General features: G+C 37.9%; 1 protein-coding gene across 1 annotated transcript in view; it reads left to right on the plus strand.

Moving 5' to 3' along the window:
* The window catches only part of LOC108971727, a 103,972-nt gene that overhangs the window by 53,325 nt on the left and 34,405 nt on the right, over positions 1–16,242 (plus strand). Inside the window, exons 3-6 of the mRNA XM_018937978.1 lie at positions 350–418; positions 2,099–2,258; positions 10,805–11,013; positions 11,836–12,248. Coding sequence (XP_018793523.1) covers positions 350–418; positions 2,099–2,258; positions 10,805–11,013; positions 11,836–12,248 — 851 coding nt within the window. The remainder of the gene's footprint in view (positions 1–349; positions 419–2,098; positions 2,259–10,804; positions 11,014–11,835; positions 12,249–16,242) is intronic.

The raw sequence follows: 16,242 nt of genomic DNA on the forward strand, positions 1-16,242 counted from the left end.
CACTCGCTTTCACTTGCTTCGTCCTTTTATTTCCGTATCTCTGGCTTGATTCCTTTCAGCTTGTCTCCTTGTGGCCTTAAATGTCCGCTCTGACTTTGAGTGATGTTTTAAATTATTCGCTTTGAGATAGTCTGCGGCAGTCGCAGTTGTGAGGCGTTGAGTCAAGCACTTCTTTAACACCATTAAAATTTAATATTCTAATAAAAGTAGCATATGCAAGCTTACGTTTTTGCGACAGATCCATTTGTTGTTGTACCAATTTGCGGACAAGTAGGGGACAACCTGTCAGGATTTCTGGATTTGTGGCTTGTATGTTTCTAAATATTTTATGTCTTTCTTATCGTTGCAGGCTATTTTTGGCACATCACAGATCTTCATTTGGACACATTTTACTCGACGCAAGGCGACGTTATGCACAGTAAGTAAAAGACATGCAAGCATATTTAAATGTACAAGTTCATGTTTGCCAAATGCGATATGAACAATATTAAATTAATAATAGATTTAGTCTATTCTATTGTTTATTTTATTTAAATTTTCCTTTTTTATTTTGCTTAAAGTGTCTTCCGTGTTCTTTTAGGTATACGAGAAGGAATAACTTGATATTGGTCCGGTTGAGAATTTTTTATTTTGAAAATTCAAATGAATTTTCTTCAGCGATCATCAAATGAAAAAAATGAAAAAGGAAAGCCACTGGGTCATATCCGCAGAAACAAGAAAATAAGGCAAGAATTATAAGAACCAGTAATAGAGCTTTCTGCCGCTTCGAACGAGGTCACTCCCGCGCTACATAATAAACTAATCGAAATCGTTTATTCGTTTATTATAAAGTTTAGACTTTACCAGTCGAGAGAGGATTTTACTTCTCAATTTCCTACTCAGTTCGACGTAGCACCTGTTAACAAGGTTCCAAGATAGACAAAGACAAGGACTGTAAGTCGATGCAATAAAAATGCAGACCGGAGCAAAGAGAAGAATATGATTCAATTCTTCAATATTCTCAACACATTTCCATATGTGTACTGTTAGGCACACACCCCTTTAAGACAAAGTTACCTCCGTTTATGATTAGCTTACGTCCTACCTGCGAAATTGTTAGCTGATGGAATCTTTAAAAATTGTCGGAAGTGAAGGGTAAAATGAGTTCCATGAAAGAAACGGAGCACAAACATATACAATAAACGTACCGACATACATTTATATATTTTACTCAATGCATTTGCCTCGATTATCACGAAAAAAACATTCCTGAAATTTTTATGTTGTTTTTAATATGTAATGCTCCGTTGAACTTGCCATTTAAACTTCACTCAAAGTCAAGCCATCTACTTAACTGGCCATTTCCGCAAATGCAGACACCTTTCGCTTTCATTTCATTTCGGCACCGAAGTGTCCTGCAGATTTCTGGCATTCGTTTGCGGCAAATTGTTATTGTTTCAATCAAATTAAAATTTTATTTCTATTGCGAATTCCACACAGCACTTTGCTCTTTTCATTTCCTCTTTTCTCTTTGGTTTCATTTTCCGTCTTGTTCGCTTCACTCGGCCCCGACTTCATTTATTTGTATTACGTATAGTCTTTATTGCGAATATTTGTTATTGTTGACTTCCATTTATTTCGGCCATTTGGCTGTGGCCCGGTATTCTACGTGCCGATTTAAAGTGGACTTTTCGGGTGGTGAAAGGAGCAGGGAAGACCGGCCCGGAAGCGTATGCGGGGCCACGGTTAGCCCAAGAAAACTGTGCTGGCTATTAGGACAATGAATGGGCGGTCGTATAGCCCTCGGCTACGTCAGCAAAAAAGTGTCTGTTGTTCGTGCCTGCAACTTCCCAATTTCATTTTGTGGTTGAAGCAAAAATTTTCTATGCTTTTTAGTGCTTTTAATTTTATTAAATCTACTTTTTTAATCTGATTGAGGAAATGCCACAGCATTGTCGGGTTTTTTACCTCACCTGACCAGCTTACGCGAAGACTTCGTTAGTTTCAGTTTCAGTTCTTTTGCGTTTACAATGTCAACTAAAGCGCATTGTTTGTTTTTCTCTTGTGCAGCGATTTTCGTAGTATTCTAAAACGGTATTTTCTACTTACGCTTTTTCAGGTTGCTGGCGTATCGACGGTCAATCGCCAAGCAGTTCCATTCGCTCACCTGGTCGTTTTGGCGATTATTTCTGCGATAGTCCTTGGAGCCTAATTGAGTCGGCAGCGAAAGCGATGAAGACTCGACAGGGCGACAATGTCGAGTTCGTTCTGTGGACAGGGTAAGTAGTGAGCTGGGAAAAGTGTGGGTAGCTAAGCTTTAAGATACAAAAAGTTTATTGTGTTTACTCAAGTATTTATTATAATAGATATTTGTTTGTGTTGTCAGAAGCTCTTTAAGGAACTTGTGTAAAATGTAATTTGCTTATTGCTTCTTCCACTTTAAGGCTTTGCGCGCAGAACTTTTAATCGAGTTCTCGAATGAGAGAAGCGAAACTAGTTTAGTATCGTGTCAGATGTGATAATGGAGAGACATACAGGTCTTGGTGCGGTGGAGTGTAGATTTTATAGCAAAAAAGAATGGCTGCATTAAATTTTTTTCCAAGTATCCAAAATATTATTTTTGAAGTAGAAGTTTGATCTTAACCTAGTGGGTGCAAAGCACAAATCCGCTTTTATTGGAAGCCAAGTTAGGGAATCAAGTAAGTTCGAGTGAAACTAATGCATCAATGTAATAAAACCGATATATGGGTTATCCACCTGAAACACGATCTGAAAAGAGACAGAACTTTTCAGAGTGAATAAGATGCGTACGTAGATCACTTACCACTATGGGCTCGATTATTGCTTGATGCGCCACAGTACAAAGACCTTTTGATCCCAGTAAACGCTTCCTGTTGGATTCTTAGTATGCTTTTCTTGGTTTTACGATAAAGCTTGACATTCACAGATAAAGTGAAAAATAGTTTCCATAATCCCTTGCAGCAAATCCATATTTCATGCATACTTTCTTAAAGGCCTGTGCCTCGTTGTCTCGTTTATCTTATGATCTAGGGGTTAGAGGTAGTCAGAGGCACGACGAAATTCCATAATTTTTTTTTGCTATTAATTCGTGTTATTTTACAAAAGTAGTAACATGGCATTATTATAGAATGCGCTGACTTGAAATCACGAAAATTTCCAAAAAAAAAAAAAAACAATTCACTTCCAACGTTAACGTTGTTTGTGTTGACCCCGTTCCAAAAAAAAAAGGTACTTGCCGTGACAACCATAAGTCCTTGGAGATTTTTGTGACTATGGGAAAAAATCAACAGTTAATTGGTCTTAAAAATCGAAATTTTTGAAATAAATTTATAAATGTATAAATTTTATTAAAATCTACTGAGCGGTTTTCGAGTTACAGTTGTCACCAGTAAAAAAAAACATAGTCTTGAGAAAAACGCATTTGTTATTTGTCGAATAACTCAAAAACTAATTATCGGATCAACGTGAAGTTTTCAGAGAATATTTTCAAGGTATTACACTTAACGAAAATGCAAAAAAAGTTATAATTTTTTTTAATTCTGACTACCTCTAACCCCTTAATAAGTTCTTGATTCCTAGTTTGCCACACTTGGGCCATATCTTTTTCGTTGTCTTGCAGCTTGTTATAGATTTCCATCTGTGCTGAGCTATTTGTTCAAAATGACCCTGCGGGTATGGAATTAACTCCGTTTCGTTACATAATAAAACCTGCATTGGCTCGTATTGATATCGGAAGTAACAAACTTTCTACTCACGATTTTAAGATTTCACCAAAATAAATGAAATATCTAACGGAACAGGTACTTTAGTGCCATCCACAATATCTCGTAATATGCCATGCCTGGCTCAAAGAAAAATGGAGCTTACAGGTGTTTACTCTTCGTTACAAAATGCAGCATATTCTCCTTTGCGGAGCTAAGCCTCACAAAAAGAAAGTCAAAACAATACCTTCTTTTTTGAAGGTCAACATATTCGAATATACAGAAGAAGCCAACAAAAAGCGAGAAAATCATTTATTAAGGAAGCACAGCCAACACATTCATTGTTGTTGGTTAGAAAGGATTATAACATAATTTATACTTGAGGGGAAATCATATCTAATTAAAACGCTCCCAAGTGATACATTAAAACAAACTTTCTCACACACACTTTTTATTTCAAGCAAGTTTTTTTTTTTTTTTTTCAACATTAAATCGCGGCAGACGATATCAGCAAAACCAAGAAGCTAGTCATAGGCGGCGAATTCTCGCCCGAGCGGCACAGGATAAGTCACAGTTAAAAAATTGTGTGCGACGGTAGGAAGAAGGACATAAAACATGCCAGAGCGCAAAAATAATTAAGATAACAAGAGTTTTATGATTCATAAAAAGCACGTTTCACTCTTTGCTAACGACCACCGACAAGGTGGCCAACCTGGCAGTAGCACGCCGGAGAGGACCCTTTGCTCAGGTGACTCATAAAAATTATTGCAGTGTCCAGTAGAGCGTGTCCACTGCTCTGCAGCGAAAGCATTCAGTTTTAATTCACTTGCGGTGGTAGGAACCTGCACAGCTGCTATCTCCTGCAGGCTCCAGCTGTTTTACTTTTTGTTGTAGTACAATAACTAACGAATACCAAATGTAAATAAATTAAGGTTTCTAATTTTTTGTATGTACAATATATTTACATTGTGTTTTTCCAGTGTTCGGCATTTTATCTGAATTTTAAAATAGAGATTAAACTTCCGAACTTCATACTTCCAGGGATCTTGATGTTAATGGGTAAAGGGGTAAGCATGAGCCGTCTCAAACATTGTTAATTACAGGATCTGTCTGGGAAGTAATAGGAATGAGTCGATTAAAAAAATTGTAATGAACCAATCAGAATAGCCTTGAAAGCCGAGGTACATGCGGCTTGAATCTCCTCTGTCGTCTCAAAATGCTTGCCTTTCGTTCCTTTCAAGCATCTAAACAAAAAAGGATTGCTGCAGAAGCGTTGGGATGCCAGTCTTGCTTAGGTAGCTGTTCACAAGAAAGACAGTGTGAGCCAGGGCGTTGTCGTGATGCAATTTCCAATCAGCTGCGATGTCTTGTCGGACCCAATTGACCCTTCGTTTGAGTCTCTTGAGGATTTCCACGTAAAACTTCTTGGTGAAAGATGCCTTTGATGTCAAAAGAGATAATGAGCATCGTTTTTACTTCTGGGCGAGGAGACGCCGGCCCTTCAAAAAGGTCTGGTGCCACCGAAGCACACCATTTCTTGCTAAAGCAGCATCTGGGTAAGCTTGTTTGATCATATCAATCGTCTCGGTCGCAGATTTACCTAGTTTCACACAGAATATAATCGCTTACCTATGATCTAACGAACGCTCCAACACATCGCGCGAAAATGTTTGTCCTGACGCTCCAGGTGCTCTAAGATAACCGATCAGGGAATAAAGTCGGTGCGCAGACGTTCCGAAGTGCAGTTCAGTCGGAAGAAAATCTGTCCTATTACTTTCCGGACAAACCCTATATATCTTCCATTTTATGAGAAGTCAAACTATTTATAAAACAACAATTAACTTCTTTTGAAGAGTGTCGAACAAATGGCTTCCTTATTCTCAATTGGTCTGCAAGTCATTCTAATTTCAGTCAAAGGAAACTGTTCATACCACCACCATGAACTCCCATTTAGTCACACATAAATATACTTTGAAGATATGCTATATCTCTGTTGCTAGTAACTCTAGCGTTTTGTAAATGAAGGCACGCCAAACGAAGCCCTATTCAGGAAGACCTACTCATGCAAATATAAGCAAGATTTGGATCGTCGATAGACTTCCAAGGAAGATTACATATGTACATACTTACTATGTGGAATAGAAGTGTGTGTTACTGAGATTGATGTAATCTATACCGAAGCAATTTGTTGGTCTTTTGCAGTAATGCCGCCTAGGCAGGATTGATTTGTACATTGCCATGGAATTTTGTCATGCCAACAGCAATAAAAACAACCACATACGAAACATTGCACGAGTAATCTAATGAGATAATGTTTGTTATTTGTCAGACTTAAGCATTAGTAAGTGCCAATGCAATTACAATGACAAATATCGAGTGGATGGGTGCTTGACAAGTGCACAGAAGCACAAGCACCGGGTGTGGCAGTATGTGTGAGTACGCACACATGCATATATACACCAAATACATGCAAAGAGCAATCAATAATTGCAAATTTCTTCAATGAATTAAACTAGCATCTATTAAATTTAGAGCATTCTCGAACTTCGATTGGAAATATTTTAATGCTTGATTCTCTACATCATTACAATCTGCAACGCGACGCGGCAGACGACTAATCGTGTGTCGACCATCGCTTATTAATGTCTGCCACATTATTATGCTTTGCCATTGATTTCTTTCCACTTTAATGAGTTCATATACATATGTGTGGGTTGTTGTTAGCCCAACAGTTCAATCATTCACTCCTCCATTACAGCCCCGCCAGGCATGCGCTACGGCACTTGCTTGTGTTGATGCCCTCCCATACACACGGCTTCTTCGCAACTAAGCACGCCATAGTATTTTGCCATACTTAATGACTGATTAATTTGCTCATTTTATTCCGCTTTTCTGCGCCGTTTGCCAACATGTTGTTTTTGTCACTTGCTGCTAATAGGACATTTGCCTTTGGGTGACATTAATTGGCTTCCCAAGTATTTATGTGTAAGATCCACTCGACATAATCCTATTTTCAATTGAAAGACTAATAGGCAAACAGAGTGCGCTGACAGAGCAGCGCATGGCTGGCGGCTAAAGGCATCCGCACACACGCACACACGCACCCACACGAACCTCTCCAACTCAGGGTGCACATGTGCTTCGGCACACTTTTCGCCGCCAACAGCAACAACTAATGTATACATACAAATACATAGAATGTATGCATGTGGCCACGTGTGTGCAAGCTGTATTCTGCAAAATTCAATACTGTTGAATATTTAATTAAAACAGTTAAGCAGTTTGACACTGTTTGTTATTCCAACATCTGACTTATTTATTTTAATTGCGATATTACACATAAGTATGTGCATAATTAATGTGCGTTAATTTAACGCCTTAATTATTAGATCTCTCGCATACTATTTTAATAGGAATTCACCTCTTTGAAACCCTTGGCATATTATTCCAAAATTGGCTAACACCAACGACTGGTTCGTCTTTGAAGAGCTCTATTTGATCTACAGGTATTTGAATTTGTCTGCGCGCAACACTAATCCTACAAACTCACTTATGAATTGTACAGTCGATGCAAAGTTTTTGCTTTCCTGGGTTAATACGTGACCTCTTCAAAATCACGCAAATTTATTATCGCTTTATTTATTGATTTCATACTGTATTATTAGTCTTATAATATTGACGGACCTAGATATAAGCTTTCTTAACTCCAAAAAGAAGATCTCATTTTATTATTATTTGCTTAGTTGGGCATTCGTTGAAGTACTATTAAAAACCAGTGAGGTTTCTTATGTTCGAAACTGTAATTTTTTTTAATAGTGTGAGTAGAAAGAAAAATTGGAAGCCAAAGGGGAATATTCTGATCTAGATGCCTGAATTTTAAAGGTTCTTTTAACAATTGATCAAAAATTAGAATTTGATATTTTTCAGTACATTATTATTGTATTTTTGATATTCGTCTTTTAAGTAGATAAAAAAGAGTCCAGGTCCGCATTGGAATGATTTCTGGTCTTCTGATCATCTGAAAACTAATACATGATGAATTTTTGATAAGTACGAATGTGGCTTACGCCAGAAGATAAAAAACTTAAATAAATATATCATCAGCCTAATTTTTTCTCTGAAGTATTACAAATTAGTTGACCCGGCTAACTCTGTTTTGGGCATGATTTGGATTTTATAAGGTCCCCGTTTTAGGAAATGCAAATAAAATATTTAAGTAATTTAATGATTTTTTATTGTTCATATATTCAAGTGCAGAGGTCGAACTCTTCAGTTAACTACATGCCTTGCGATACACGAGATTTTATTTTTAATTTTCAGGCGCAAGAAGAAACAACGTAGGTGGTTTTCCGACCTTAAAACATGGCACATACTATATAATTAACCATGGGAAAAACATGGATATTCCACAATCTTTAAAAGATTGTGATTTGATAACGGTCATTACGTATGACCGGAATCGGAAATTGAATCAAACGGCATATCGATTGGGATCATCGGAATACGCCGTATGAAAACCTCCTCACCTTCGACTGTTATTTTGAGTATTGTCCCGCAAATCACATTGATCATCAATTTACTTACCACCAAACGGAATATAGTTCGTTTTGTTTGGTTTATTTTTCGAAACATTATTACTATGAAACTAACCCTTTGTGATAAATTATGCTTTGATTAGCCAGACTTTTCCATGTAGCTTAAATATTGAACTGATTAGTTAGGGGCTTGATCTTGATGGCATGCATTGATCCGTTGACCTCATTCTGAAAACGTAGTTTAAGTCTTCTACACATTTTTTCTTAACCGCTAAAATTGCTCGCTCACTCAAGAATTCATAACTTTCGTGGTTAATAATGATTGCTGTAAACACCTTGTTGATAAGTTCGTCTTTCGGTGAGACAAAGTCACAGAAATTATTGGAGAATGAAATCAATCCGCTCGATTCAACAACAGGTACTCAACCATTACCGATAGCCAACAACTTCTCAGAGAAATCTTTAGCAGATTTATCACTAAGCAATACAGTCATTCATTTCGCGCTTGGCGCTGGCATTTCTAACCTGACTAATTAACGTGACACATGTCTGCGATCAAGAGTAAAACCTTATTATGTATATCTTTACTCAACTCCAGATCGTCAATTCTAGAGCTGATACGAATTTGATGTAAAATATCTCTGAAGTCGAGCCATGCTAACGCGGCGCTTTTAACGGGCAATTTCTTGTTTAATTACCATCTTTTCATTTACAATATTTCGCAGCCTTCTTGCATGACATCATTGTCAGCTAAGTTTGGATCGTCTTAGTCGCGGTATTGTAATGATGAACTCGCCAAGTCACAGGGGAATATAAAAAAGAATTGATTGCACACTTGCAACTATGGCTTGCTTGAAGTAATAAAATATTCAAATTATTCTCACAAACATGAATTTTGAACAAATTCTTCATGACTTGAAATATAATTTTTGTATTTATGAATTTTACTGACTTTTAACATAAAAAGATAAAAAGTATCTTATGTACGTTCCTTGGTTATACTATAAGTCACCTCTCCACTAATTTTGAGTCAAATCGGGTCAGACGTTCTTGAGTTATAAATAGTGTAATTAACGCGACTTTCTTTAAGTTATATACCGTCACCTCAAATGCAAGACAACGTATCATCAAATAAAATTGAAAATCGTTATGCGATACAATAACCAATATATAACCATTTTATGACTTAAATATAACCGACATATAACAATTTTATACCGAAAATATAACCGACTTATAACCATTTTATAACCAAAATTCAAATTTCGTTTCAATAGTAGTAGTTTCTATTATATCGTTTTTCCTTCGCCTGTAAACTTATGAAAATGATTTTACGTTATTTTGCACTTTAGTTGACGATATACATATGTACATACAGATTTCAATTTTCATGTTTTGGTGCTTTATGTTCAAGTCATATTTCATGTAAATCGGCTGATTAGAACTTGAGATATTATGGCAACTCGAACTAAAAATAGTTTCGAGAAAAACGCTTTTAAAGTTTCTTCCATTACTCAAAACGGTCCGGTTGCCACGACACTAAAATGTCTGGAACCTCGGAAATAATATTTTTTGAATATGCAAACTAACGAATTATGAGAAAAATTTTGATTTTTAAAAATTTCTGGACTAGTGTACCCTTAATAATTCCAAACCCAAAAGAAAATAAATTAAAAAGACTTACCGCAGACTTCGCTTTTTCGCCTTAACTGAGCACCTTAAAAGAGAGACTGTGCTCGAAATCCTCGTATTTTCATCTTTTCGTAAGCTCACAGCAGGTTAGCATTTTACACATGTGACTCGCAGGCTTTAAAGTCTTCCATTTACTATTGATTACAACAACAGCGCCTGCAAGCGGGTGGGAAAGTGTAATAGGGTGTTACTAGCAATTAGGCTCATTGTCCTTTGCCTGCTTTTGTGTGCATTTAGCATGAAATGTTTAATTACGGAATTCTGCATTAACCAGCAACGACGATAATTGCCTTGATCATCCAGCAATTACCACAATTGCAATTTGATGATCACCGCTGCGTACGCATTACACACACATACACATGCCCATTTTATTAATACGTCTATAATTGAGCTCCACGGCATCACACGGCAAAATTAATTTAATGTATACTTTACAGCACACACGCACGCCAGTACTCAGACACTGTGTATGTGTGGAATTAGTGTGTATGTAAAGAGTTTTGTTAGTGTTTTTGTTGTTATTTTTGAAGCGCATATGTATTTAAAATTGGTGCGCATTAATTTGCAGTTAAATTAGGCTTTGGTTACTAAACTGCAACTAGCCACTATTAAATGGGCCAAATTCAATTAGTGCATGACGTAAGACGCCCGAGCCCAAATTTAATTATGATTGATCTACTTATACGGCTGCAGGTGTGCGTGCGGCTTTCATTACTACTGACACTTAATATAAAATACCGAATGCTCTTGGCATACACAACAAAAACCAAGTCTATTATTCTCTAAATTCTGCACAAATATGAACAAATTTAAAGTTTACACTCTTTAACACTGTTTTCCATTTATTAATTGTTTTCTATTTATTAATTGCAGCGATGGTTTATCACACTCAGCGCTGAAGGAGTCCGATACGAAGAGGTTGGAGATCCTGCGCAACATTACCGATTTGCTCGGTCGCACATTCTCATCGCAGTTTGTGTTTCCAGTGCTTGGCCATGAGGATGGCACCACAAACTTTCGCCACTTGGGCGAACTCTGGCGACATTGGCTGCCATCGGAAGCACTACACACGTTCGAAAAGGGTACGAGAGACACTTTATTACTAAAAATTCGAAAATTTTTTATTTTTTCGCATTTGATTTCGAAATTTTTCATAATTATTTGCACCAGCAATGAGTCCTAGTTGGTCATCTATACTGTAGAAATTACAAATCCTGATAATATTCTATGTTTAAAGCATCAGCCACCCATTGAATTCGGTCCGTGATCGAAGCTCTCGAAGCTGAATCAGTTGATTTCAAGTGTGCTGTCACACTTGTATGTGTGCATGTACATACACAAGAATATGCAAGTACATAAGTAAATGTATATATTCTGCAGCTTGGTAGCGCCAGCTACTGTCTTGTTGTAATCAGAGCGCATTTCGCTTCAGTAAATATTGATTTTCATGCTGTTACCTTTTACGCCATCTGAATGAGTAATGAGAAGGCTGTGGGAAGCGGGGCACGAGAAACGAAACATCATCACACGAAATTCTGTTATTGTTATTCTCGACAAGCCTAAATACCTTGAAAATCTATGCCAGTCAGTGCAATCACATCGATTTACTTCGTGCATGAATGAATGCGACAGCAGACGGTCGACATGGCGTATACGTGATCGTTGCTATTGCCGACAGCAGATATTTTTAGCATGACAAAGAACAACGAGGCAGCAGCACAACCGAAGTGCTCACAAAGCTTGCTTTGAAGATTATTTTTTCTTTGTTTATTTTTTCATCATAGTAACCGACAGTGCTGCTTACATTTGTACGCATGTAGTAACCAGTGCAAGGTGGAAATTTGTACGCATTTTCGGTTTATGTGTGGCACTAAGTCTGTTTCTCGCCTCTTTATTTTTCGTAGGTGGCTACTACTCCATTGAGCAGACGAAAAGTCGCCTGCGTATAATTGCGCTGAATACGAATTTCATGCGGCACGATCACAAGGCCCCGCCCAGCCATTTGGCGGCGGTGCGGCAGCGCACTCCAATGTCTGGCAGCAGCGGCGGTGATTCCGAATACAAGACCTACTACTATCATCACGGCTCAATACACCAACACCATGGACATTCGTCGAGCGATTGGATGAGTCATGGCGGGGGCTATGGCGGCTACAGCGGCGGCCACCATCGTGGCATGAACGCCATACCGGCTTTGAGTGTGGGCGATGGTGAGGGACGAGTCAGTGCGCTCTCCGAGTATGAGACCCAGGATGCGGAGAAACAATGGCTCTGGTTGGAGGAGGAGCTTATAAAGTCGAGAAATAACAAAGAAACGGTGAGTCAGATATTTAGTTGAGACTGTACTGTAACCTTTTTAAGCAGTTCACTTAATATAGCCTTTATATTACTCAATCGGTCAGGCAGTTTTTAATGCAAGTAGCGAATTTTGTACTTTCGGATGACTCATCGGAATACTTATCCCGATAAAATCTAAAATGTCTAAATTTTTCCATTAATGATTATATTAGTTCGGGGACATCAACCAGCGAGGCCTTCCCTATTAAAGGACAGAACAATCCACGTGCATACCCTTAAACCAGAATCCTTAATGCGTTTGCGATGGTCGTCCTTAAAAGGCAGGTCTCTCGTCCGAGGTTATTGTTTTCTTTTCATCAGATTCGTTTTTTACGTAACAGGTACAAAACCCAGCACACTACTCTGTGGTGGGATGTTTTACCTACGGATGTTCTTTGGCTACCCAGAGGATATTTGGTCTAAGACCAGAAGCCATATGCTGATTGAGTCATATCTAAAAAATCGTTTGTGGCCACTCGCAAGTGAAAGGCCCTCAGAGAACTTTCCTCACTTGTGTGAATTTCTACACATGACTTCATTATTCACTTTTGACAGTCATAACTTCGAAGTCGTAGATAATTTCGTTTATATTCAGTATTAAAAACAACAACAATGTAGAGTAGAGAAAGTTTCTGGGAAAGTTTTGGGAAACGATTAATGATGAGCTGTTTGAGATATACGATATATTGATTTGTTTCAGTGAATTAAAAGACCACGGCTACGCAGACTAGGTCTTTTCGTCCGAATGGAGGAAACCCGTCGAGGGAAGCAGAGGAAGACCTGCACTCCGTTGAAAAGACCAGGTGGAGAAGGAAATGACTACATTTGGAATCTCCAATTGACGCCAAACAGCGAAAAGAAAGAACAACTGGAACGCTATGTAAACTCGGCTAAAACCTCGTCAGAGGTTAGTTCAAAACATGTGGAAAGAATGAAGGCTGATCGTACAGAACTTTAAATATAACGGAAATGAAGCGGTAATATGCTCGTGGGATTTGTTAATTTTTTCACAAATAATAGTTTATTATGAATTTCCAATTATGGTTATTGATTAATCGGGATTATATCCCGCCAACGCTAACGTTCCACGTTTAATGTGATTAAAAGCAACCAATCCCAAATTAATTTAAATCGATTTCAAATGTGAGCACTTTCGAACAACTCGCCCGAAGCTAAGCCTGCAAAGCGTATCACACTCGCTATACTCGTCGGCTTCCGATCTCGCCGAATGCTGACACTCCTCATAGCGTCCCCAAACAATTGCATCCACTGTTGACAATCATCTGCATAACGGCATTATTACGAACCAAATAACCAATTTTTTTATGCAGCTAGGTCCAGCGGGAGCGCGCGGAGGGCCAATAAAAAAACAAATTATGCAAATAAAAACACATTGAATGCATTCAATCAAATATGCCATAATTCGCGCGAACTTGTGCGTTGCGGTTCGCAAATAATTTCCCTTTTCAAATGTAATTGCTGCATTTAAAATGCGAATATTAATTACTATTTAATTAACCTTTGTAAATTTGTTTCGTAATTGAGTAAATAGTTTTTGCAGATTTTTATTGCATTAATAACGTTAGTTTATTACGGTACTTTAAGCACTCATACATTTTTGTGTAAATATATTTCGATGCGAGTCGTTATGCACACTTTCATTTACGTGTTTGTTTATTTTCATTAATATTATTGTTTTTTTTTCATTAGCATATAAATACAGTCATGGCACAAGGACAATTTTGCGCTGCTATTAAAAGCCCAGCTGGTGCTGAGCAGCGTTGAAAGAGCCGCTGAGCCATTAAGTACAACATATAGCGCGTGAGTTTTTGATATTTTCAACGCAAAGCCCAAAAAAGCAACAACAAAATTTGTATACGGAAATATTTTTCACAAGAACCACTGCGACCACATAAAAGCGCCAAAATATTAGGTCTAAAATCTTTTCTCGTACTTCTAAACAACTTATTTTTTATATTTATAATAATAAATAAATAATGAAATAACTACCATTTTTTTAATTTAATTTTTGTGGTTAAATGATGCTTAAAATCTAACCTTTCCAACAACCTTTGGTAGCACTGGAGATATACGACTGCAACGTCATCTATAAAACAATACGAAAAGACTTTTTCGACCATCACAACGAGGCTGTCTCACTTGAAACATAATACGAACTTACACACAATATATGACAAAAATCAACGAAGAATGCCGGTTTTTCGCAGACTGACATATGAACATGTAAACTTGAATCTAAATTTCTACGCAGCCGTCAGCAATTCGGGCAATTTTGGCCTTTTCGTGGTCAACCGTAGCACACAACTCGAAAAAGAATGCTAAGAATTGGCACCCAACATAAGTGAAGAACGCTGAGATGCAGAAGCGGTAAACACAAACGTTATATGTGTGCTTTGTAGTCTTCTTCTGGCTCACAGTGGGTAAACTTTCAGTTCGCCTCATTTCTGCATGCGCTTCCACACAAAAAAAAAACCCGAAAGAGAAAGCAAAGATCATTACACAAATTTTCAATACGGAAAGTGTTGTTTGTTGCTAGTTACTCGTTTCTGATACTTCTGGGCGTCACCACCACCGTTCCGTTTCCGTAATTTCTTTTGAAACTCGAGTTGTGCCTGGCAAACACTTGTGTAATTGTTGTTTTGCTTGCGGTTTGTTTAACCATTTTCGCTGGCTTGATTTCACTTGCTAAGAAAAGTTTCAATTCGGAACTAACAAGCGAAAGTTTAATGAACGATTTCAAGTTTAAAACAAGTTTTCATTACCGCACCCCCACCGCTACCACTCGCGCTGCCACAGTCCGAAGCAAGCAAGCCGTTTGCTGAATCTGCAATTGCCACTGCCGCTGTTGCAGCTCCGCTTTGTCTTGCAGCATTCGCTCATTGTCTGAAAAGGCGCTGCTTTTTATCTTTATCGCTGTTGTATTATTTCGCCGATTGTTGATGACGCGCTTGTTGCTGTTCGGCTGTTGCTATTATTATTTCAGATATCTTTTTTGTTTCTTGCCTTTTATCGTTTTAATAAATTTCCGCGCTATTTCTTTCGGTGCATTCCTGATTTTTCGCCTCTAACTTTTCTTTGCCAACTTTCTCCTTCCATTTATTTCGTTTTATTAATTTTGCCCTCGATTTTTGTAGCAGAAGTTTTGCGGTGTCTGTGGGCCCATTTATCTTTCACCGCAGCCTCGCCGGTATTAAATGCATTGTGTTGAACATAAAAGCTTCTTTTGATTTAAAACAAATCGAAATTAAAAAAACAAATTAAGCAGAATTGATAAAGCAGCAATAAATTTGTTTATGCGCATACATTTAACAATGTGGCAACACCATTTGAAAGTAAAATTAGTTGTAAAGTTTAAAAGTGAAGTTGAATCTTTTGAATTACTAATTTTTACCAGGTATAACCGCTGTTCTAATGGTTCTAATTTGACAATTAAGAAAATAAGACGCAGTATGAATAAATAAGGTCCAATCAGTTTGTTGTCACACAATACGCTCGATAGAATCTTGTATGCGATGTTGATCAGAGAGAAGATGAATAGAACTTTGAATAGCTCGGCGCATAATTCATCGGCTCCTGCCCTTTGTTGTCCTTTATGCTCTGGGCATCAATTGCTAATCGAACTACTTCATAGTCGGGCAATGGAACGTCTGCTCTATCAGCATCGATTGCGAAACGGGTTTACCATCTCCTGGTGTTATGCTTTCACTGCCATTCGGGCGGCAGAAGCAGTGTTCCCTCCATAATTTTAGTATGCTCTGGGAATCAATTACTATATCACCTCTGGGTGTTCTACAAGAGTATGTTCCAATCTTGAAACATTTTGTTAGTCGCCGCATTTTTTTTCGTAGAAGTTTCGAGCATGACCCCTGCCGGTAAGATTGTCATACTCATGCATTTCAGCCTCTCTCTCGTTTTGTCTGCAAAAGCATCTCACTTCTCTCTTCAGCTCTCGG

The sequence above is a fragment of the Bactrocera latifrons genome, unplaced genomic scaffold (genome assembly GCF_001853355.1).
Source record: "Bactrocera latifrons isolate USDA-ARS-PBARC rearing strain unplaced genomic scaffold, ASM185335v1 scaffold_357, whole genome shotgun sequence".
Classification (NCBI taxonomy): Eukaryota; Metazoa; Arthropoda; class Insecta; order Diptera; family Tephritidae; genus Bactrocera; species Bactrocera latifrons.